General features: G+C 43.1%; 2 protein-coding genes across 9 annotated transcripts in view; one reads left to right on the top strand and one right to left on the bottom strand.

The window, feature by feature from the left end:
- Positions 1-15,399, top strand: part of INTS8 (integrator complex subunit 8) — a 40,525-nt gene extending 25,126 nt beyond the window's left edge. For 4 of the 8 annotated variants that reach the window (XM_072151449.1, XM_072151446.1, XM_072151450.1 and 1 more), the window contains exons 23-28: positions 1,289-1,392; positions 1,479-1,529; positions 1,614-1,687; positions 3,178-3,242; positions 8,298-8,341; positions 13,833-14,068. In XM_072151449.1, the coding sequence (XP_072007550.1) occupies positions 1,289-1,392; positions 1,479-1,529; positions 1,614-1,687; positions 3,178-3,242; positions 8,298-8,341; positions 13,833-13,949 (455 nt within the window). In that variant the 3' untranslated portion in view covers positions 13,950-14,068. Of the gene's footprint in view, positions 1-1,288; positions 1,393-1,478; positions 1,530-1,613; positions 1,688-3,177; positions 3,243-8,297; positions 8,342-13,550; positions 13,608-13,832; positions 14,069-14,097 lie in introns of those variants that run through there. The other 4 variants (XR_011855672.1, XM_072151448.1, XM_072151447.1 and 1 more) reach the window with 4 other exon arrangements.
- A 69-nt stretch (positions 15,400-15,468) lies between these two features.
- CCNE2 (cyclin E2) lies at positions 15,469-22,372 on the bottom strand. Its single transcript, XM_072151452.1, has 12 exons — positions 22,300-22,372; positions 20,916-20,954; positions 19,725-19,809; positions 19,164-19,223; positions 18,878-19,032; positions 18,273-18,408; positions 18,032-18,178; positions 17,850-17,945; positions 17,626-17,760; positions 16,774-16,885; positions 16,496-16,653; positions 15,469-16,083 (listed from the first exon to the last, which is right to left on the bottom strand). The coding sequence occupies exons 2-12, from the start codon at positions 20,927-20,929 to the stop codon at positions 15,979-15,981; spliced, it is 1,203 nt and encodes a 400-aa protein (XP_072007553.1). The 5' UTR covers positions 20,930-20,954; positions 22,300-22,372; the 3' UTR covers positions 15,469-15,978.
- Positions 22,373-22,574: the final 202 nt, after the last annotated feature.

Here is a 22,574-nt window from a genome sequence, read left to right as displayed (position 1 = left end):
GAACTTGGTGCTTTTGACACTTTTTTTTTTATTCTTTCAATTCATACGTTTCAGTCTCCTATACCCGGGACGTTCTATGAGCACATTTTCAGACCCTATTATGTGAATGTTGTTTATTGAGTTGGCCCACAATTTCACTCATGATCTAGCCTCTTACAATGAACAATACACTGGTCAGCACAACCTATAATGTAACTGAGCTGGTGCAATAGAATATATCAACAAACCAAGATCATGATCTAGCCTCTGATACATCCATCAGTATGAAGGATAAAAGCAAAAACGCCACGCTGACAATTTTTAGTATATGCACTGCACCTAGTCCTGTACCGCTCCGTACACGTGGGAACAGATGGGACATGTCCTTTCTTTCCCCATGTTATGGCGACGTGTATCTCTATGTAGGGGGAAGGGGTCAACCCTCCTCCTCTCCATGGCGCCGAAAGTATATCTACCTGGCTACGGCCCGGCGGACATGCGTTCGTGTAAATGCAGCCTTTCAAGCTCATAATTATAAAGTGTTGATTTTAGCAGGAAGGAGGGCATGGATAACACATATAAAAAGATTACCACAGTCCCGGTGCCTGGATCTATAAGTGTCCCTGGTTTATCATGATGGATTTTGATGCTAGGTATTTTTTTTCAATTTTACAGCCTATAAAAAAAACTTTATAACACCTATACTAAAATATGTTTAAAAAAAATGTACATCAATCTATCACCTTCCCAAGCCAAGTGCAGCTAAAGATGCATAAGGTGCATGTATTTCTGCAAACTCTGAACTTTGTCTTCCTGCACCTACATATCCATTCTACTTTTAGCTGATAGGATGGAGTTTGGGCACATTTCAAATGGTGATAACTTTTGTGGCACCTGAAAACACAGTTCTGGTGTCATGTTACAGAGGAGAATTTTCCCTTTCATATAGCACACAGATTGTGTTTCTAGACGCTACAGATACAAAGAGCGCCACAGTTAAACTTAAAGGTAGCTGTACATGAAATTCGCACTCCCAACTAACTTTAACAGTGGGATTATTTTGGCTCTGTGGCACAAAGAGGATGAGAACTGTGATTCTAGGTGTCATGGTTCAGAAGATCGAGCCAATTGAACTATGCCACTGTCATTATGCATGTACATGTGCTGCCTGCATGGGGTACATGACTATATGGCAGTAACATAAGGTGGTGGCACATCCTCTAGGAATTTTTTAGGAGAGCAGCACTTCCCCTATTAGTGATCATCAGTTATCAAATATGAGATGACAACTCTTTATTTCTCGCTGCAGCCAGCAATCAGTATTCTGCTGCACTGAACTACTATCTGCAGGCGGGGGCCGTATCCTCTGACTACTTCACCAAACAAGTTCCCCCAGAAGTGTATACAGATCAGGTAAGTAGTTTATATAGCGGTAGGTGATGAGCTGCAGATATACATAGTGATGTCTGGAGAGGAGGTAATATAGTGTGTATTCACAGGTGATAAAGAGGATGATCAAGTGCTGCTCCATGCTGAACTGCCACACACAGGTAGGTATGGGCTGTGGGCAGTAAGTGACACTGTGGCAGTGTTGGGGATCCTGTATAATAAATGTGATGATATTCCCTTTATAGGTGGCCATACTCTGCCAGTTTCTCAGAGAGGTTGATTACAAAACAGCTTTTAAAGCCTTACAAGAACAGAACAGGTAATCGATCTTGTCATTTTTGGAAGACCTGTTGGGCCCTGTGTAAGTGCCCCCTAGTGGTGACTGTTTGCAGCCAGAATATTGTCATTTAGCTCTGTGTATTTGGGGAATAGGACTTTATCCAAAAACTAGACTGTTACACCAGTTTATCTGACAGAGATCCTCTAAAGAGCTGCAGCAATATAAGTCCTACCCAGAAAATAAGCCCTAATTACAAACCGTTATATCCTTCTGAACCATGGTACCTAGATACATAGTTCTAGGGTCATTTTAAAGAGAATGATCTCCTCTTAAAGTTAGTCAGGAGTGTAATTTTCATGTAAAGTTTTCACTCCCAGCTGTAACTTTAACTTGGATGTCTCTTTGCCTGTGACACCTAGAAACACAATCCAGATGCCGTATTATAACGGAGATTCTAGTCTTTAAAATGACACCAGATCTGTGACACCAGTTTAGAAGATATTGCTGTTTGAAGTCCATCCCAATTCCAACCTGTCAGATGAAGGCATCTTGGAGGAGGGAATAGGGAGCTGACGGATGTAAATTATCTGATTTTAAAAATACCTTTGTCAGTATTCTAATTAAAATCAGTGGTTTTATACAAGTTAAATTCATATTACCTGGCTCCCTGCCAGCAGTGTGTGGTGAGTCCTGGGGGAGGGGTTTGGCTGCCGTAGCCTAGGTTCCTGTGTCACCTTATGCATTTTTCATCTACTCCACTCTATCCCCCTCCCCAATGCCTGCTCAATTCACATGACCGGAAGTGGGGAGGGAGCTGCATGAGTGTGGAGGGGAGGAGACCGAGGCACAGGCTGCAGCTGCCCCTCCCCAGGGACTCTCCACTTGCTGCTGGCAGGGACCTGTCACCAGCTAAAAATTCCATTCCTGGAGACTGGTTCGCTCTAAGGGGCTTATATAAGGAAAGTGGCATCGCTAGACATTAGAATCGTTGGGCCCAATTTCTAAATGTAATAGTCACAAGAAATTCACAATGGAATTGAGGGTATGGAGAGTGATGATGATGATGATGATATTTTTATATTTTATATGTTTTGTTTGTTTGTTTTTTTTGTTTTGGGTTTTTTTTTTTTTTTTTTTTTTTTTTTTTAAGAACAAATGTGGATTTTTGTTCATGGTGTTGGGGGATGAAGCAGCTCCTGAAAATAAGCCTCAACCCATTTTTCAAAGCAAAACGTAATACAAGACCTGGTCTTTTCGGTGGAACGCAGTAATAGGCATCTTCACATGAGGTTCATGACAATTGGAGCCTAAAGCTACCTGTACAGTCGTGTGCATTATCCATGCTTGCAGCCGCATACACACAAAGCAATGTGTACGAGCCCATTGACATACGTAGGAATCCTGGCCGACCCTTTAATACATCATGGTATCCATTTACAAAACGCTACCAGTCTCTTTAGTAACCATCTCACTGCTTTATCTTCTCTAAATCATGAGAAATATGTAATGCTCTGCTTTTTTTCTTCCAGCCATGATGCGATGGATTCCTACTATGAATACATATGGGATGTGACCCTCTTGGAGTATTTGACTCGTATCCTTTGCTGGTCTGGTCTGTATTACTATGTTGTGCCCCTTCAGTGCACACGGCATAGGGGAACGTATTGATCAGTCTTCTCTACCGTCTCCATTTTGGGCTGAACAAGGTCAGGGCTGTAATATACTGACACTTCCAGATCTTATACCCTGGCACAGAACAATCTACAGGAATATTTCTGATTTGTCGTGTAAGCCAAGTAACTCTTATCTATGCTCTTCATCAACTCCTGTCTTCTAGGTACAAAAGAGGAAGAGCTCAACTTCCTTTATAAGTTGCTGCCTCATTGTTGTATTACTCAGGGCAGACCCCATTACTCTGATTATATTTGATGTGGGTATTATGAAGATAACAGTAGGTCTCTCTTTAGAGGCTCTGCACCATTGTATAGATGTATATAACCACGGCTACAAAACAAATCCTTTGTGTCATGTGCCACCTATTCTAATGTAACGGAGAGTATGTAATATGTGGCAAATGCGTCATCTGGTCCAACTCGGTAAAGGTGGCTCTCCGATGATATATTACACTGTTACTTACAAAGGCCACATTCACACGGTCTGTGGGGGACGTATATATGGCCAGCATATACACGTCCTCCATCGGCCGGCAATGGACGCACATCGCCATACTGAGTGGCACGGTGCAGGACACGTGCGCCACAGTTCCGTACCCGAGACAAAGGGCATGCCCCATCTTACCCTGGAATACGGCGCCGTTCTCCATACATCGCTAGGGGGAGGGACAGGGGTGAAGCAGCGCTCACCCCCTTGTCTCCCAGGCGCCGACGTGTGCCTGCCGTGCTACGGTACGTCGGGCACATGTTCGTCTGAATATAACCTAATATAGATTATAAATGTAAGGGTCTCAATGACTTAGACCATGAGTCAGTATCCAAAAATATTATGCAGTGTTCCCAGTGTGCAGTGGTTAGGACCTTCCAGAAGGTCCAAGGCAGGAATGACATCCCAATAGAGCCGCTCCTGAGTGTCAGTAGTCGCAGACCTGAAAGCCTCCAGCGTGACACCGGAGCATCAGAACTGAACCATGGAACAATGGAAGAAGGGTCTGATAAGATCATTGTATGTACAGCACTAACCTGGGGAAGAGATGGCATGAGAATGCTCTGTGTTAAAGACAAGACCTGGAATAGTGTGCACAATGCCTCAACTCAAGACAGTGGGGAACATTGTTGAAAAAAATATTAGTTGTAATTTGCAAAGTTTGTGCAATTCATCTGTATTAATCGGTATTTTGCATTGATAGTGGGACTGTACTTTACTGTAGAACGCCTATTCTTCATAGCGTGATGGATTTTAAAGGGGTTTTCCACTTTCCACAAGTTTAATTACACAAAAAAAGTTGTACAATTTTCCAATATACTTTCTGTATCAATTAGTCAGTTTTCTAGATCTCTGCTTGCTGTCATTCTATAAAAAGCTTCATTGTTTACATCCAGTGGATACAAACGTTTTGAAACGCAGTACAATAGCGGAGAAGAGAAGATTTGCCCAATTACATTGCAGTTAACATGTGCGTTTACAAAACGTAAGTGTACGACGCACGGGAACGGTTGCGTTTTGTAAGTGCAAACATTAATGGCAATGTAAGTAGCAAATCTCTTCTCGGCTGTTGTATTGCGTTTCAAATGTAATGTCAGCGTTGAATGTGAACGCAGCCCAACTCTCTCTCGTAATTTAACGAGCCATGCATTTGTGTGACAGGCTCTTATCCACAGGAAGTAAAGAATGAAGCTTCCTATAGAATGACAGCAAGAAGAGATCTAGAAAACTGCAGGGAATTGATACAGAAAGTATATCGGAAAAGTGTATAACTTTTCATTCCATCAACAATATCATTTGGTTGCTGAAAGTGGACGACCTTTTTAAGGTAATTCTAGATTTTATTGGTTGAGTTTTAGGTGTAACTGGCAGCATATAGACGCATCTTTGCTTCTCTAGCTTTATTTAACCCTTTATTGGACTTGGACTACATGTTCACTTTTAGGATTGGGATTGGTGCTGTCCCCAGGAATGTCCTTTTTACCTGGTGGCCTGTTCCAAAAACCTATGCTCTGCTGATTTTAGAAATGTTTTTGTCCGCATTCTGAACTCGGATCTCGCCACACACTGCTGCCAGCGAGCCAGGTAATGTGAAATAAACTTTTATAAAGTATTGCAATGATTCTGAATGCTGACAAAAGCATTTTTAAAATCGGTATAGCATAGGTTATTGGAACCTGTCACCAGCTACAAATCACATTCCTGGTGACAGGTTCCCTTTATTATCTGGCCTTGGAGGAAGTTCCAATGTTGGTTTTTTAACTCTTGAAATAACAGATGAATGGTGAGCTTAACACCACAAAAGTCACAAATGGAGAGTAGATAACATGCTCAAGGCACTGCCCCCACTGGTCCCATTCACCGGTCTACTGCCGCTCCATTCATTCTGATATACCTGGAAGTGGATATAGAACTGTGTATGGAGAAAGGGTTGAATAGCAAATCGGGCAAGAAAATAAAAAAAATCCTCAAATATTGAATTCTCAGACTGGATAAAACTGGCCATAGAACAATTTGATTCCAAGAAGCTGTAAATGGTCAGAATGAACCTCCTTGGGATACAAACAACTAAAATGGTGACCATTTCAGTCATTATCTAAATAACAAACCTGCATAGAACATTGGAATCTGAATGGGGAACGCTGGTGACCCTATTCCAATGCAAGAGACCCCCCTGTGCCTTTATATTAAGCACATTCTGTATGTGAAAAGTTTGTCCGGGATCTCTGCAGGAATCCAACCTCTGAGTAGAGAGTTAATCCATGGAGATCCAGGTGCTGTGCATGTCAATATCCAGGACTACACAGCAGGAGAGGGAGGTCTGTTGTGTCTGCTGTGACAACTGTTATTGGAAATAATTTACACTACAGAGGGTAATGTGCTCCAGACAGTACAGGCAGTAGCACTGACAGGTCTACAAACGCCTCCATGTGGAGGAAGTCTTCCTGGGCCAGAAAAACCCATGGTTTTTATGTGAAATCTCAACCAGTTATCTATAGAAGAAATCTCCAAAGTCATGTGAAAATGAGCAGAGGAGAGTCATATTTGCCAGAGATGAGTCAAGTGTAGAGGCTACAGTTGGAGGTCACTTCAGAGACCCCCTATCTTCAGTCTATACTAAGAAGCTTAAAACAATGTGTCATATCAGAGATAATGATCTCATCTTTTAGCCATCATCAGGTTTGTGGTTCTGTTATCTAAAGAACCAGAGATACAGACAGCTAAACACAGTTGGTAATGTGAGATGCAGATAAAAATCCATTTTCTACCCTTTTGCCACAACCTTAGCACCAGGGACAAAAACCATGGACATAAAAGCTGACTCCACCTTTGTTGCCTCAGTGGTTTTACTCGTCAGAACCTCGGTCGGGTTCTCCAGAACTGCAGACACGGTGAGAAGGAAGGGCTGTGTCCTCGCTACCTCCTCACCTGGTCGCACAGGGAAGCCGCAGCCTCTTTAGAAGCGGGTGATGGCCAGAGAGATGGGCTTCTCCAGACTGGTCTTCTGTCTGAAGTGAGATGCCACCTTGGCCCCACATCGGGGGATGTTTTTGGGGGGTTTTTTGTGGTCATGTGACTAGGAATTTTAAGAGACTGGCCACCTTTAAGCAGAGGCTCTTCTTTGACCTCTCCAACCATGACTGCCTGCAGAGAAGCTTCAAAAAGGAACCATTCTGAAGCCTCCTCTAAGACTCCGTCAGTGGTGCGTCTTGGGTTGAGGGGGAGCTTGGTCATGTAATAGTGGTGAGTTCAGCTTTATAAAGGGTGCTGATGGGTTTTTTTTGCCCCTGCTTTTACTTTTTGTAGGAAGATGATGCTCCCCCTTGGAAGGGTTTGGAAGGCTTTTGCTATTTTTTTTTTTTTTTTGCCAGGGTACTTATGTAGACTTAGCCCAACCTGCTATTCTTAGGATTCTGGACTTCCTTCAAGAAGGGTTAGAAAAAGGCCTAAAAACCTTAAAGTTCTTGGAGTTCATCCCTGGACGCCTTATTTGATAGCCCTCTGGCCTCCCTAGGTGATTTTATTTATGAAAGCCGTTTCCAGCCTTGCCCCTGTCTGAAGTTCCCACCATGGGATTTGTCAGTAGTACTCACGGCCTTGTCTCAAGATCCGTTTAGACTGTAAACCTTTAAAGTATCTCGCCTTAAAGGAAACCTACCACTTTAAAATGGTAGTTATAACCCTGAAATACCTTGCACCAGCTCAGGGTGAGCTGGTGCCGGAGCATATCTTCATAATTTTCAGAAACCGCTGTATTGCTTGAAAAACTTGTTTATTCATTAGATTTCAACCTCCCTTCGGTGCACCATGCGCGCGACCGTGCGTGCGCCTGAATAGGAAGTGCCGGAGAGCCAGTGACCAAGTGTGCCCGAGAGCTCACCCTGAGCTGGTACAAGGTACTTCAGGGTTATAACTACCATTTTAAAGTGGTAGGTTTCCTTCAAAGGACATCTACCACCGGCATGAAGGAATGTATGCAAATGAGCCTGAGGGGCTCCAAGCTCCATAGGTGTTAATGAAGCCTCGAGCCCCTCAGGCTCATTTGCATACAATCTTTCATCCTGGTGGTAGATAGCCTTTTAAAGGCAGTATTTTAGTAGCCAGTAGCCATTACTTTGGCTCAGGGGTAGTAGCAGCCCTCTCCTGCAGACCTCCCTATACTAAGAACCCTGAACCACGACCGCCCCCTCTTATTCCCTGCTCACATTTCTTCTTTAAAAAAAGAAAAGTATATAAAGATTAACAAAACTTAGACAAAAGTTGACGTCCCATACAGTCTCTGAGACGCACTGTAGGCAATGAAGGAGTTGGCGGCTTTTATGGCCGGGGTTCAGGAAATCCTCATTACCGGTAAGTAGCTATAGATTTTTTTTTTTTTCTTTTCTCTAATGGTTTATGGATAATATCTGCTGCCCTACCACTACATGCATCAGTTTTTCAGTACGAGTCGCTTAAAATCCAGTTCCCGTTTCTTTAACCAGTTCTCCAGATCTACATCATAAAAGAGGAGAGATTGATAAAAGACAAATCGCGGTGAGTTTGTTGGTTTAGTTGGACATTAGACATATCCTTCATGGAGTGACACAACTGGGATGGATATGCTGGGAAGTTTTCTAATGTAATTTAGATTCTGCTGCATCGCCCCATAGCACTAATACAGATCGTACACAGAATTGGGGGGTATCCTCCATTACTTTTTTGTATTTTTTTTTTTTTTTTTGTGTATCTAATATGTCAGGACCCGGCCTTACACACAGTGTGCCGTCTGGATTTCACAGACCAACCACAGTGTACAGGATGGGATTTATATCACTGATGCAGGGAATCCCTTCTTCCCCATGAATCAATAATCAGGATTACAGTTCGGTGTTTCGTGAAGAAGAGACACTTTTGCACCATATCCCTTTAATGCCAGGAGAGTTGTTCTCCATCTTGTGGTCTATCTGTGAAATCCGTCCAGAGCACTGTCCCTTATTTACGACCCTACAATGGTCATGTGCGTCTAGCCTTGGTTGTGTATGGAGTTTGTCTAGTATAAACTGCGTTATTTTTATTTATTTTTGGACACCCAAGCAAATACACCGAAGCCTGATCTTTCCATTTCAGGACTAATCTTGTGACTTGAGCAGTCAGGTCCCACACAGGGCAGTGGATACCGCAGCAGTGTGTATGAGCCCATAGAAATGAATGTGGCAGTGTGTCTTCTGTTGAATTATGGGCTGAGCCCTCTCCATACAAGGTGGGTGCTGCATATTGCAGCAAACACCCACGAACGGTGCTAGCAACAGGATCAAGGATTGCAAACCAAGCACACGACATGCTGGTGTGTGCCCCCTCTGACAAGAATCTAAAGAGCAGATTCTATGCCCTGGTTTTTACAAAAAAATGAGGGAGGGAAAGGTCCACAAAGTAAGCAGCCACCCTGATTGGCTGCGGGTGTTTATCACCGATTTAAAAGGGCTGGGTTTCAGAGGTTCTCTGCGCTCGGCCGGGCAGATGAACCTTTTGTGGTCTATGGTAAAAGTTGAAACCCTGGGTCTTGGTCCTATCTTTCGGACACTCTCTAATATGTTTTCTCTCCCCTAAGTCTAGAAAAGTAAAAGCTAAGATCTCCTTGAGATGCCTGCAACTAATTCTGGATAAATGACTCCAGGATATTTGTGCAGGTTGTGCCTCAACATCTAGACCTGGACAGTCCGATAGCTCAGACTATCTTTCCTGGTTCATGGACCAGTTGTTGGAGACTTTCCAGGATATGTGGTCAGCTTTGGTTCCACTATTGTCTCCAGATATACCTGACGTCCAGTGTGTCCGATTTTGAAATTAGTGTGTCAGAGTACTCGTCTGATGACCACTATCTGCTTCGTAAAGAGAAAGTCAGACTTGACCCTCTGCTTGACTGCCTTGATCAAGTCAAAGAAAATCTCTGGCGGGAAGTTGAAGAAACAGCCGTTTCAGTTTCTGGTAGCGAAAAAAAAAAAACTCCTCTCCATCCACTCATTGGTTTCAGATTTGATTAAACAAGAAGGGCTGAAAAATAACCAGACCCTACAACCGGGATCAAATCCACATATTAAGTAGATGTTGGAGCCTGTACTAACTGGGGTAACTCTTCTAAAGTAGACTTACCGGTGATCCATTTGTGGAAGAAGCATCTTTACTAAAGGATCTTATGGACAAGAGGTCGAATTCTGTTCTTGAAGTGTATTCTTCATCAGCCTTGGCCTGTAAAATCACATCCGATATGGTACCAGTAGCAAGAGCCTTGCAACCTAATTTGTGACCTTATTCTTGATTTGGTAAATAGTGGATAGGCATACAATACTCCAAAGTATTCCAATGCTCAAGCTGGCAGCCGAGTTTCCGTGTGACCAGTCTCTGGATATGATGAAACGCTCCTCCAAATTGTTGGCCCTCTCAAATGCAGCATGTAGTGACTAAAGGCCTGGGTAGCAGGAGATGTGGCATCGAAATCGCTCTCTTGCTCTTTGCCTTTTCAGCCACCTATTCCGTCCCCAATTTAGAAGAAATCATCCTAAAAAAAATTAAATAATAAAATTGGCCCATTTGCAGCCACCCACTCAGAGCCGGAAGATGTAAAAGAAATTTTCGACCCTCAGACTGCAAAGATACAGAGTAAACAAGGGGAAATCCCTCCAGAAGAAGAAACACCCTGATCCCAGGGATCAATGATGGCCGAAGCCTTTCCAAAAGTAGTAAGCAAATTACAAATATTCGCCAACTGGTCAATTACGAATGGTCCAAAATGTCTTCACACATGGCTACATATTGGAATAACAGGAAATTCTCCCAGACAACGTTTTGTTTATTAAAAATTAAGTTCATCATCTTCTAGATTATTGCCTTCAAAAAGGGGCACTGGTGCTAGTACCCATGGAAGAGAAGAACAAAGGGGTGCATATGCCATGGTTCCCAGTAACGAAGGAAAGCAGAGACTTGAGGTTGGTGGCAGATATTACCTCCTTGAGGTTTCTAGTCACAAGAAGTTTTCACATGTAATCCATCCGTTCTGTGATCGATCTACTGCAACCAAACAACCTAATGCCGACGATAGATTTGCATGTCCCTATATCTCAAAGATATAGAAGATTTCTTTGAGTGGCACATCGTCGTCAAGGGTAAGTTGGCCATCTTCAATTAACATGTGTGCTAATCACCATTTTGACTTCGCCACTCGTATTCCTCAAACTGGAGATTGTGATAACAGCAACCCTGAGGTTGGCAGGGATTTTCATCATCCCTTACCTTGATGTCTGTCTGATAAAAGCATCATTTTGGATCACTTATCAGTCACAATCAACACGCTCCAGCAACATGGCTTCCTAGTGAACATGAGGAAAACCCAGCTGACCTTGATAATGTTTCTCGGGTTCATAATTGATACCAGATGCATGCGCCTGTATCTTTCGGCAAACGATCTTCTATCCGCAGTGAAACTTCTGAGGTCATCTCGCAAGTCTTCAATCAGGTTCACAATGTGGATAAACTAGGACTATTGACTTCGGCCATAGAGGTGATCCGCTGTCCCAGAGCCCATATTCGCCTTCTGCAACAAATGATCCTTTTGAATTAGAAGACTCATTATTAGTCTGTCCAGGCCTGGAGGAGATCTGTTCTAACAATTTCAGAAAGGTCGTCCATTAAGCCCACCAAGCAATGTAGTCTTGACTACAGATTCGTCCCGAAACGGCTGGAGATCCCATGTAGGGAACCACCGGGTATGGCAGGATTTTCTTATTCCAATTTAAGAGAATTAAGGAGGTGCAGCTGGCCATGTTACATGTTTCTCCTCTACTAAAAAGAAGAGATGTTAGAGCAGTCAGACAATTTAGCAATAATCTTCTATGTGAAAAACGAGGCGGAACCCGGGGCACCCACCTGTTGCGAGAAGGTCTCCAAATCAGGACGTGGGCAGAGAACAACTTATCCTCCCTGTCAGCGATCCACATCAGAGGTGTTCAGAATGTCAGCCTATTTTTCTAAGCAGGAGAATTCTGATCCTGGCAGAATGGTTGATAAATTCTGAGATTTTTCTTCAGATCACTCAAATGGGGTTCTCCCTCCATGGATGCGATGGCATCCAAAGAGCATTCCAAGGTCAGTTCTGCTTCCTCTCCATTCAGGACAATCCAGTCCCAGTAGATGGGCTATCAATTCCAAGAGCTAATTTGTGTTTCCTCCTGTACCACTAATCTTCGAAGTCCTCCGGAAAATCCAATATTAGACAGTGGAGGCAATAGCAATTCTGGCTCAGGAGGGTCTGGTTTCCTCTTGCATTGGTACTTTCGAGGGAAAAGAAGCTGCAGATTGCCTCTTAGAGAGGACCTGTTACTTGAAAAAGGATTTCTCCATCCCAATCTCAAACACATCCATCTGGCAGCCTGGAGACTGAGCAAGTGAAGATGTAAAGGTCTATCAGACAAGGTCATCAACACTGTTTTAGCCTCCAGAAACCAGAGTCTCTCTAAAGTCTACTTGAGAATTTTGTGAATCTTTTCTTCCTGGTGTGTCTAATAATGCAGATTAAGATCAGGTTTAGTCACTGTTGCAGTATTTACAAGGTGGCCACAAGAAGGGTCTAAAACCTGATATGATCAAGGTTCATGGAAGGAAAATTCACAGGCCACCCATTAGTCAAGAGTTTCCTTAAACGGAATCACAGATTAAGACCAATCTTTTGGGAACCTCTCCCCTTATGGGATCTTATGTTGGTCTTAAAACCCTTAAACTCTGACAAGTTTGAGCCTCTTAAAGTCACTTTTCTGTTAGCAGTGACAGCCGCAAGAAAAATTGGGGAACAAATAGCCCTTTCAGTACTGGAACTTTACCTTAGGCTGGTGCCACACATGCAGTTTTTTCTGCGTTTGCAAACGCAGACAAAGCCGCAGCCGCTGGCTCGTTCCCGATCGCAGGCGTTTCCATAGAAACGCTGATGCGATCGGGCTGCCCTGGTGAGCAGCACATTTGACATCACCCTAAGGTTTTTACCTGATGCAGTGATCTTAAGAACCTGCCTGGAATTCTACCAAAAGTTCTGTCCACATCGAACATTCACCATGAGATTGTGTTACAGTCTCTTAACTCACTCAGCTCTAAAACTTGACGTCAGATTGACTTCAAGGTATGTGAGCACAAGAATTTCCGACATTCCAATTCTGTTTATTCAATTTCATAGTCCTAGGTAGGGCAACAAGGCTGCAAATCTACCCTGGCTTGATGGATACAAGATACTATTAAAGAGTGTTACCAATTGGAAGGAAGGAGTTATCCCCTTGCTATCATAACTCATTCAGCGCACTCTACACAAGTTTCATGGGCCGAGAGGTCAAACCTGCCGCTAGACTAAATATGTAGAGCTGCAACATGGTCAACACCAACAACCTTCATCAAACGCTACAAAATTTACATCTCTGCTTCAGCCTATGGCGTGCGAGCATTGGAGGCCGCAAGTAATGTATCCCACCTGTAGCAGATATACAAATCCTATTTGTGTGTGCTGCTGTAGGATGTTCAAGAAGTGGGAAATTTACTTATCTGAAAATTTTCCATTTTCTGGAGTCCGTAGGCAGCACAAGTTTTTGCCCACCCAGTTTTGAACGGCTTGTTACTTTAAATTTCCTGTTCCATTTGCCTTTTATGCCCCTGGAGGTAGGGGGGGAGCGACTAAGTGTTAATTAGTTAATCTGTTGTACTGCCGTTAACAGTCTCTTCTGCCCGGCAGTAGGCGGACATTAACCATTGTGTGCTGCCTATGGACTCCAGGAAATAGAAGTTATAGGTAAGTTTCCCACATTTTATATACACTGGGAAGTTATATGCATGATGTATCTGGCAGGCGGTGTGCCACACCCCCTGTCCACATGGGACGGCGTACTTGCTGCAAGAATTTGCGCTTTTCACTGGTTCTACACCAGAAAATTGGCGTAGAAGCAGTGATACTTCTCCCCCATTAGTTTGTAGATGTTTTGTAAACTTAAGTGACACATTGTATTCTTCATTATAGATAAAAGCTATAGGACAACCTGAGCTGAACTCCAGTAACCCCGAGGAGGTCTTGCAGCTGGCCGCACAGAGGAGGAAGAAGACTTTCCTACAAGCGATGGCAAAGCTTTACTTCTGAGACTTGTAAATAACTTTTTGGTCCGGACAGAACATAAATAGCAACTGTTTATTTTATACATATTTACACATTTTGTACAAACATTTTGATGAGATGAAAAATATACATTTCATAACTTATTTACAAGTGTACATGTTCTCATTCCCAGCAGACAGTCCTATGACATAGAAGCCACTAGCAGCGTCACATTATGATACAAGGCATCACACATCGGATGTACGGAGGAGGTTAAAAAGGTATTTAGAATACCAGCACCCAGACGGTCTCAGAACATTTGAGCGTAATGTTCATAGTCCTTGTTAGTAGCGTCAGAGAAACAGGAGGCATATTGTTTACTAAACCTTCTTGTCAGTGGTGAAGGCTCCGCATCAGAAGGACTGGTGTATTATATATTGAAATGCGCAGCAGTTTCTTAAACCACACCAAACCTGACCAGGGGTAGTGTTTGGCATTTCAACCAAGTTCCATTCATCTCTATACAGATGAGTTGCAATACAGTCCAACTATGGTTAGGTGTGTGAAAGAAGCCTGGTGATGTAACCTCTGAACAACCCCTTGAAGGAAAATTAGTCCAGCAGCAAAAAAAAAAAAAAAAAAAAGTGAACTAAAGTAACATTTAGTCTTTGTAAATACAACCTTTAAAAGGGGTTGGCTCAGGAGTTAAGTTATTGCCTATCCACAGTATAGAGCATAACCACTTGGATCTGCACCCTAAGGGAACAGTTCTCAGTGTTGGGTTGAGGGTGCCCTGTTACACAATGAATGTGCCCAGATGGAACAGGGGGCACTCAACCCAACACTGGGTTCATATGATCGATGCAAGTTCCAGCTCTGAACTCAGAAGTGTGGAGAACTTTGAATCTTGCCTCTGCCTTATTCAAAAAGAACCAGTCCCGTTTTAAAAATGCAGTGCAAATCATTTGGGAGCTTGTTATAGAGCAGGAGGAGTTATTGTACAGCAAACAGTATTATCCTCATCTTGCACAATCTGGGGTTAGGAGGCCATGGATGATCTTACACCAAGAGTGTAAATTTAAAAATGTTTCCATGGAAAACCTAAAACAGAAGTATGAATTGGAATTAAGACTCTCATACCATAAAATTGGTTTTACCAGAGAACCCAGTTTTCAACCACAAATAATTTTCAGTACATTAAACACCTTTTAAAATACTGTTTAATTTATAGTGTGTGACACACACTAAAGGGGCAAAACAAAAATGTAAAAAAGTTTTGGGTTTGCAAGTTCACACATGGCAGATTGTGTACAGTCTGCTGTATACTGTACATACAGTACATATAAAGACTCAGTTATTGCGAGATCTACAGTCCACATGTAGATATCAAGCCAGGTAGAAAGCTGTGGGGTTTTTTTTTTTTAGACAAACTTGCATGTTGTGGCAGTGAAGTTGGCTTATGCATTGACCTCCTTGTTGAAAGGATCAAAGTTTCCTCATTCGCTCATACAAGGACGTGGTGTAACATTCTAGTACAGTGACATCAAGAGGGGAAACTGATGAGTCAGCTTATAATAATAATTGGGAACATGGACTGTAATTACTTTTTTAGCTGCACAGTTTGTTGTATAAAACCATATACACATCATACAAATCATCTAACAAATAAATACTAAAATCAACTAGATTTCCTAGCAATGCTTTCCTGGTAGTTGATATTAAAAACAATTTGTTCCATTCAGTACCCGGTGGTGAAGTCTTGCTGCTGGATGTAGGTGCAAATTGAGTTTTCGGAAGAGAAAGGATCTGGCCGTATTGTAAGCAGATTGTTTGTTTATAAAGATTTGGACCTTAAAAGTCCAAACTGGCAGCACACTGGGCCCACCAGTACCAGTCTGTCAGAATTTTATCTGAGTAACCTTGTTAAAATTGCAAAGTGCCTGCACAAACAATTTCCATACTATGGTGGGGGAAGCCAACAAACAGTGAACCACATACAAAAATCACCAATAACTTCTTCCTGCTTCAGGTGGGGGCCCAATACAAAAAGTCCATAGAGAGGATCCTGCCAGTGTTATAGAGGAGTCTTCTCTGTACTTTTGGGAGGAGTTAGGATGCCACCGACTGACACGGGAGACTGTCCTTCTAATAAAACTGTTTCAGGTATTTTAACACCATCCTGTGGGAACAGAAGTCAAAATGTAAGTTGATATGTTTGAGCGAAAAAAAAAAAAAGCAAGGAAGATACAGTGGCTGGATCCATGCTGCGGTTTTGCAAAGGTTAAATGGTTGGCAGCTGAAGCCATAGTAATCTTATAGATATGTAGATTCTAGATGGTATATTAAGTCGATACATATTGGCCCAGATTTATTAAAAGTCAGTGCAAATATGTTCAGTTTTGTCTGTAAAGTGTGCACCAGATTCATGTATTGTGGGGCCTGTTCTGAATCTACTGCTACGACAGTGCACCAACTAGATACCCTACAAGATCAAAACACAGGTTTCCCCTAGACCCCTGAGAAAACACAATATACATGAAAACTGCCCAAGATATCAGACCCCGGACAAAAGGCACAGTCTGTATACATACCAGCATGTCTAGGTAGTTTGTATGAGTCTGGATATTGTGTCGACCTTCTTCTGGAACCTTCTTAAAATTCTTTAGCTTTAAAGGAGGATTTCTTTGTACCACCCTGAAAAAGTGACCCATCCACTGCGCACAGTCAGAAAGTTTTTCCCACTCTAAACCTGTGGATCAGAATATCAAATAGGAAGTTAATTAGCGTTTATACATCATAATCCATATAACTACTATCCTGTGTATTCACATACAGCATAACACAAGCTGCTAGAATATTTTCTCCTTACCTGTAGCTTTGGTAACTACTTCCATGGAAGTAAAGTGGTATAAGGCTGCAGCTGCTAAAATCCTGTACTGGAAATCCAGTGAGGTAAGGTGTAGGATGCACAAGTCCAATAGCTGTAATAAAATGAATAAAAAAAAAAAAATTAGGGCTAAAGAATAATGACCAACATACTTTACAGATCTATGAAAGTTCACACAGACCCTAACCTGTTCTCATTCATAGCTGAAACCTACCACGAAACTATGACTAAGGCTGCATTCACACTGCCTTTGCCCGCTGTGCTATGGCAAGTGGAGGGGGTTAGGGTTACCCCCGCCCCTCTCCATAGAGGAACATGGTGCACAGTGCTGTATGACGAGAAAAGATAGGACATGTCCCATCTTTTCACCGGGTAAAGAGCGGTATGGTGCCGCACCGTTCAGCTCCAATAGGGGGCTGTGCGCCCATTTCCGTCTATGAGGACATATATGTTCCCCATACAGCAGTGTAAATGTAGCCCAAATATAACAAGACCCAGCAGGGCATTTAGAATTTGAGCTCACTTTTTGTGAACCTGTTATCTGTATTAGTACAGAACCACTATTCAGATAATGGGCAACTCCAGGCCATTATCGTAGCTGCCCACCAAAGAGTTCAGTCAGAACCCAGAAACTCTGAACTTGGCATGTCTATTAAATTCAGCAATTTTAGGTTCAGTCCAGTTAAAAATATACAGGGAAAAATATAAAAAAAATTTCTCGGACCAAAAACATTCATGGACAACCAGCCCCCACACAAAGGAAATTTCTTCACACTGCCCCACTCACATGTGAGTGTGGAGAAGGACATGAAATCTTGAGTTTGTTCCACTTACTTGTGCCATCTGAATGAATTGCTCCTGGGAATACTGAGGTAATAGTAGTTTGGGGGAGTCTTTGAGAGAGGAGACCTGAAGGAAGAGATTTAACCAGGCAATCGCAGTGACTGGACTTAGCTCCCATTTCAAAGCCTGTAAAAGAAGTTAAATCGTCAATGGATGAAACAAAAAAACCCCAACAAAACAGCAGTGCGACACATTACACAGGAATAAGAACTTACCTTAAGTACTATTAATTCCATTTCTATTATATCATCTTCGCTGCAGGCCCCATCTGTGACATAAGCAAACTCGTGGAGTTTTGGAGGATAAATTTCCTATAAGGAGAAAAGGATAGCGGTTAATATTCTGTTGCGATGCTAAATAATGCCGATTATAACGATACTGGAAATCGCACACGTACCTCTAATTTTGCTGCGATGAACAGACACGTGACGCCTATTAGTTGCAGCATACTTTTGCTAACCGCTTTCTGCGTCAACATGAATCTGTCAAAGAAGTCCTGAGCGAGGTAGAAGGTTTCCCTGTGCAGACTGTAAACTTCAGACACCTGGAGGGAGGGAGGGAGGAAGATATTAGCCACATCCAGACACCTCACCATTCAACAAAATATGGAGATTGTATCCTCGTCCAAGACGACTTACCTCTATGAGCCAGTCCAGTAGTATGGAGCGCATGTCTGGGTTGAGACTGGAATGGTTTTGTAGCACACGGCTAGAGTGAATGTATTTGGACTCTTTGCTTAACATTTTCTGCCACACGTCTTTTGGACTTCCCCAACTACAAGAAGAGAATTTAGAAGGTCATACATTATATTTTTCAGTTGATTGAAAGTTAACAAATATGTATTATTTAATCCCATGTGATCTCTGCCCTGTATGTCCCCTGCTGGAATACACATGTCCTTCCCTTCTCTTAACTGGAGATAAGTAGCAGCAGATAACCAGCATTTGCATTATTCTGATGTGTGTTGTAACACAAGAGGCTCAACCTCCTCCTCTCCTCCCCCCCCCCCCTCATCCCAAGCCATGATAGGACATTTACTGCACAGTATGCTATAGTCCCCACCGGTTTTCTGCTCCTTCCAGCAGAGAAGGGGAGATTTGCATGCCTTTTCCGAAAGAAAACCAGTGGAGAAGCCATAGTAGATCCAACATGCTACTAGTGTCTAAACGGCTTCGTAATTTACTGCTCATTTTAGAAGATTTATTCAGCAGAAATAGCAGCGGCACATGAAGCGCCTCCTCACCTGAGGTCTGGTAAAGGAGATGGACTGATGAAGAGATTCTGGAACCGGTATCGAGCAAACTTTGACAGGTCAGGCATGACGGACACTTCCTTTTGTGGGGTTTCAATGAGAATACAAGGAGAAGCCCCTCCGGCTGTTATCTGGGACCAGCAGGCCTGGACAGAACAAAGTGAATATTTCAGCATTGAGAACCACGGCAACTGATAAAAGCAATGCACAGGAAACAGAACAACTGCATGTGACCATTTATTATACATAAGGGAAATTATGGAAACTGTAAAGTTACCTGGATCTCGTAGTTGTGTCTTTTTGCATCCCAATTACTGTCAAGTGGAGGCTTCACTTCCTGTGTTGAAATAAGAAAAAAAACTTTTAGACACCCCTTTCACAATACACGATAAGCATCAAAATCGTGGGGTTAGTATAAGGTGGACATACACTGTATATGACCATCTAGTTAAAATCTCAGCTCTAGGCTACCTGTGCACAAACTTGGGCCGCAAACAATGCACCCAGTTTATGGTCCATGTGTATTAGTGGGTGAGGTCTGCCCAGGTGCCAACTACAGAAGAAAACTATAAATCTTCTCAAACCACAAACATGGGCATGAAGTGGACCTGCTCTAAGGCTTGTGGTTCATTCGGCTCACGAAAACTACAGCAGTGTGTACAAGCCCATAGATATGAATTTGTCTTGAATCAGCAGATGGCCATGGTTTTGGTCCAAGATGGGCATTAGTCACAGGAGTGGCCAGCCATGCTGATCTCATCCAACATTAACCTGCTGTGTATGGGCACCATAACAAGAGGCCAGCGTGGCATTTGCCATAGTATTCTGGTATCCTCACCTCAGCTTTTCTTTTCCTTGTAGCAACTGTGGATGGACATTCATTTTCTGCATCAGCGTTTCCATGTCTTGCTTGCAGGCGGCCACTGCAAGGCAACAGAATGAAGATATGAGGCATAGAGATCATACAACTTAATACAGACTAACTAGTATCTACACAATGAGGGGGCACAACACCACATTAGAGGGTCTTTAGAATTCCAGTGGTAGAGGCTCAAATGTGCCTCCAAATCCAGGCAGAATCGGCTGCAGACGATTTCTATTTTTTAAATTGAGAGCAGAGATCCGATATGAATCCACTGCATGAAATGGTCATTCTGTAGTTTTTCTTTTCCATTACTATTTGCACACACCATTGCGTGGATTTTGGATGTACTGTACATTAATATAATGCAGATTTTCATCACTTGGTACAGAAGATCTTGAACAATGTCTACACTGACCTACCCTTTTAAGCTGCAGTTGAAGTCTATGGGGGGTATGGAACAGTAGAAATTAGGGTTCTCTCACCGGCATATGTAGCTATATGATGCCATGGCACAGAGAACCCTAATTTCTACTCCTTGTATCAATTTTTATATTTTTGTGTGAAGTCTTGTCCTCTGAAATTTGGATGGTGAGCCGCAGGTTTTGTTGCATTGCACTTTTGAGCAAGGCGTTGTAATACAAAGTGTGCCATGGCATCATAACGCCTGGCTCAAAAGTGCACTGCAACAAAACCTGGGGCTCACCATCCAAATTTCAGAGGACAAGACTTCACACAAAAATATAAAAATTTGATACAAGGAGTCCCTTCACCACGTAACAGCAAACTGTAAACATGATTTCAGCTGGGAAGCAGGGGCTCCTTGCATCATTTCACCACCATGCTTGGAGCCCTGTCCTCTGCACTGTGGTTGATCCATATAAAGATGTCAGCACACGGGCCAAGATTCAAGGACCGTACCTTTTTCCTGCGTTGCATTTTATTGCACTTTTGATCAATGGGTGGGACACACATTGTAATGGAAGTCTATTAGCATGTGAATTCACAGATCTTCTGAATAACATCCTCAGACACATAAGAGGTTTCTATGATCCGGCAGGCGTCTGGACCAAAGTGAAAGTACAATACAGGCCCATAGTGACTGAAATACACCATATTAGGGATCTGAGCAACAGACATGGAGGAATCTATACACTGTGCACTCACCTTCTTCTAGACATTATTCAAAGAGAATCAGAAACAAACCTGAAATAAAAAGGAGAAATGGGATTAGAAATCTATACACTCCGTAAAAGACATAGTAGTTCTATACTAGATCTATACAGTGGACGGGATTTATAGTAAGAAAACACACAGTGTTATCCAGTATTTATAACTAAATATTTATCGAATGTATAGATCTAGAACTATTGTCTTTCAATACCTATACTAAATATCTTACATGATATGCGTTGATCTATAACTATTGTGTTTTACTACTATACAAGACATTGGTTCTAGATCTATATGCAGGATAACACCTACAACTATATAATCTCCTACAGGAATTATAATAGATATATATTTAGTAGTCATATATAAAAAAGTCATCATAGTTGTAGATCTCTGCACTTGATAACATATGGTAGTTATAGGTCTATCCATTGGATGCAGCTATATACATTGCTCACATGAGAGATATACATAGTAAATATCATTTTATAAGCAGGGGGTTAGCAAAAAAAACTAGTGTTCCCCTCCCCTGCCCCCATAGTCCATGTATGTGCTCTCCTCCTGTGTGTATGGAGGAGTCAGAACAGGATGCTCGCCCTAGTGGCAGGAAGCGGTATGACAGTCTCACACATAAGATCCAGGGGGGAGATAAAATACAGAATGTATTAAATATATATAATCTATACATCCAATCGATAGAATTAGGGTTACACTGTGCATCGGGCCCTCAGCCCCCACTGTCAGAGGCTGCACCCGGCGGTGACCCCAGGGAGCTGTGACCCGCAGACTCCCGCCAAGACACCCCCAGAGAGGAGGGGGCGCAGAGCCCAGGTGCAGGGGGTGAGGGGTCTCCCTGCACCCCTGGGGGGGCTATACAGAGGTGCCCGGGGCAGCACAGGGCAGGGCACTAACCTTCCGCGCCAAATTATACACAGCGCCCAAGTCTTCCCTCCAAAGCCCGGGGGTGGGCGGGCAACTCACCCGGATTTTCCCTCTCTTCTCACACACACCCGATACTAACAGATGGCGATTACCCGCCACATCGTCACACAGTAATAATCGCGGGGTGATCGGTGTGTGAGGGGGGTCCTAATAGATCAGCAGCCATAGCCCCCCAATACTCCCAGTATAGACACCCTGCACCCCCAGTATAAACACCCGGTACTCCCAGTATACAGACACCGCAGCACTGGCCACAAACACCCCAACACCCACAGAAAGGGGCGACTATTAACCCGCTCACTGCCAGCAGTGCATAGCAATGGGGAGATCTACGTGGCTGCAGGATGATGAGAAAGTAGTGGTATCATGGAGGTGTATAGCAAAGTATAAAGTACACAAGAGATAGAGATCCTCCAGGCCGGTGCCCGCCACTTACCAGTCCTCACACTTGCAGATGTAGCAGCAGCAGTCCCGGTTCTCAGCTGATCAGCTGGCGCCAAGCCTCTTATATACTGCTGAGGAGGGCAATGCGCATGCGCACCGGCCTACAAAAGGGGGGGGGGGTGTCAGACACCACCACTACCAGTACTAGTCCCTCCAGCAGGTTGTGTGCCCTGCTGGTCAAGGCTAGGGGGAGGGGGTGCTATACATACTAATATGGCCTCACCTTACTGAGCAAGGAAGTGCAGAGGTGTTACTCTGTAATGGTGG

This window comes from Engystomops pustulosus, chromosome 5, assembly GCF_040894005.1.
Source record: "Engystomops pustulosus chromosome 5, aEngPut4.maternal, whole genome shotgun sequence".
In the NCBI taxonomy this organism is placed as follows: Eukaryota; Metazoa; Chordata; class Amphibia; order Anura; family Leptodactylidae; genus Engystomops; species Engystomops pustulosus.
This window is presented reverse-complemented; position numbering and strand designations above follow the sequence as displayed.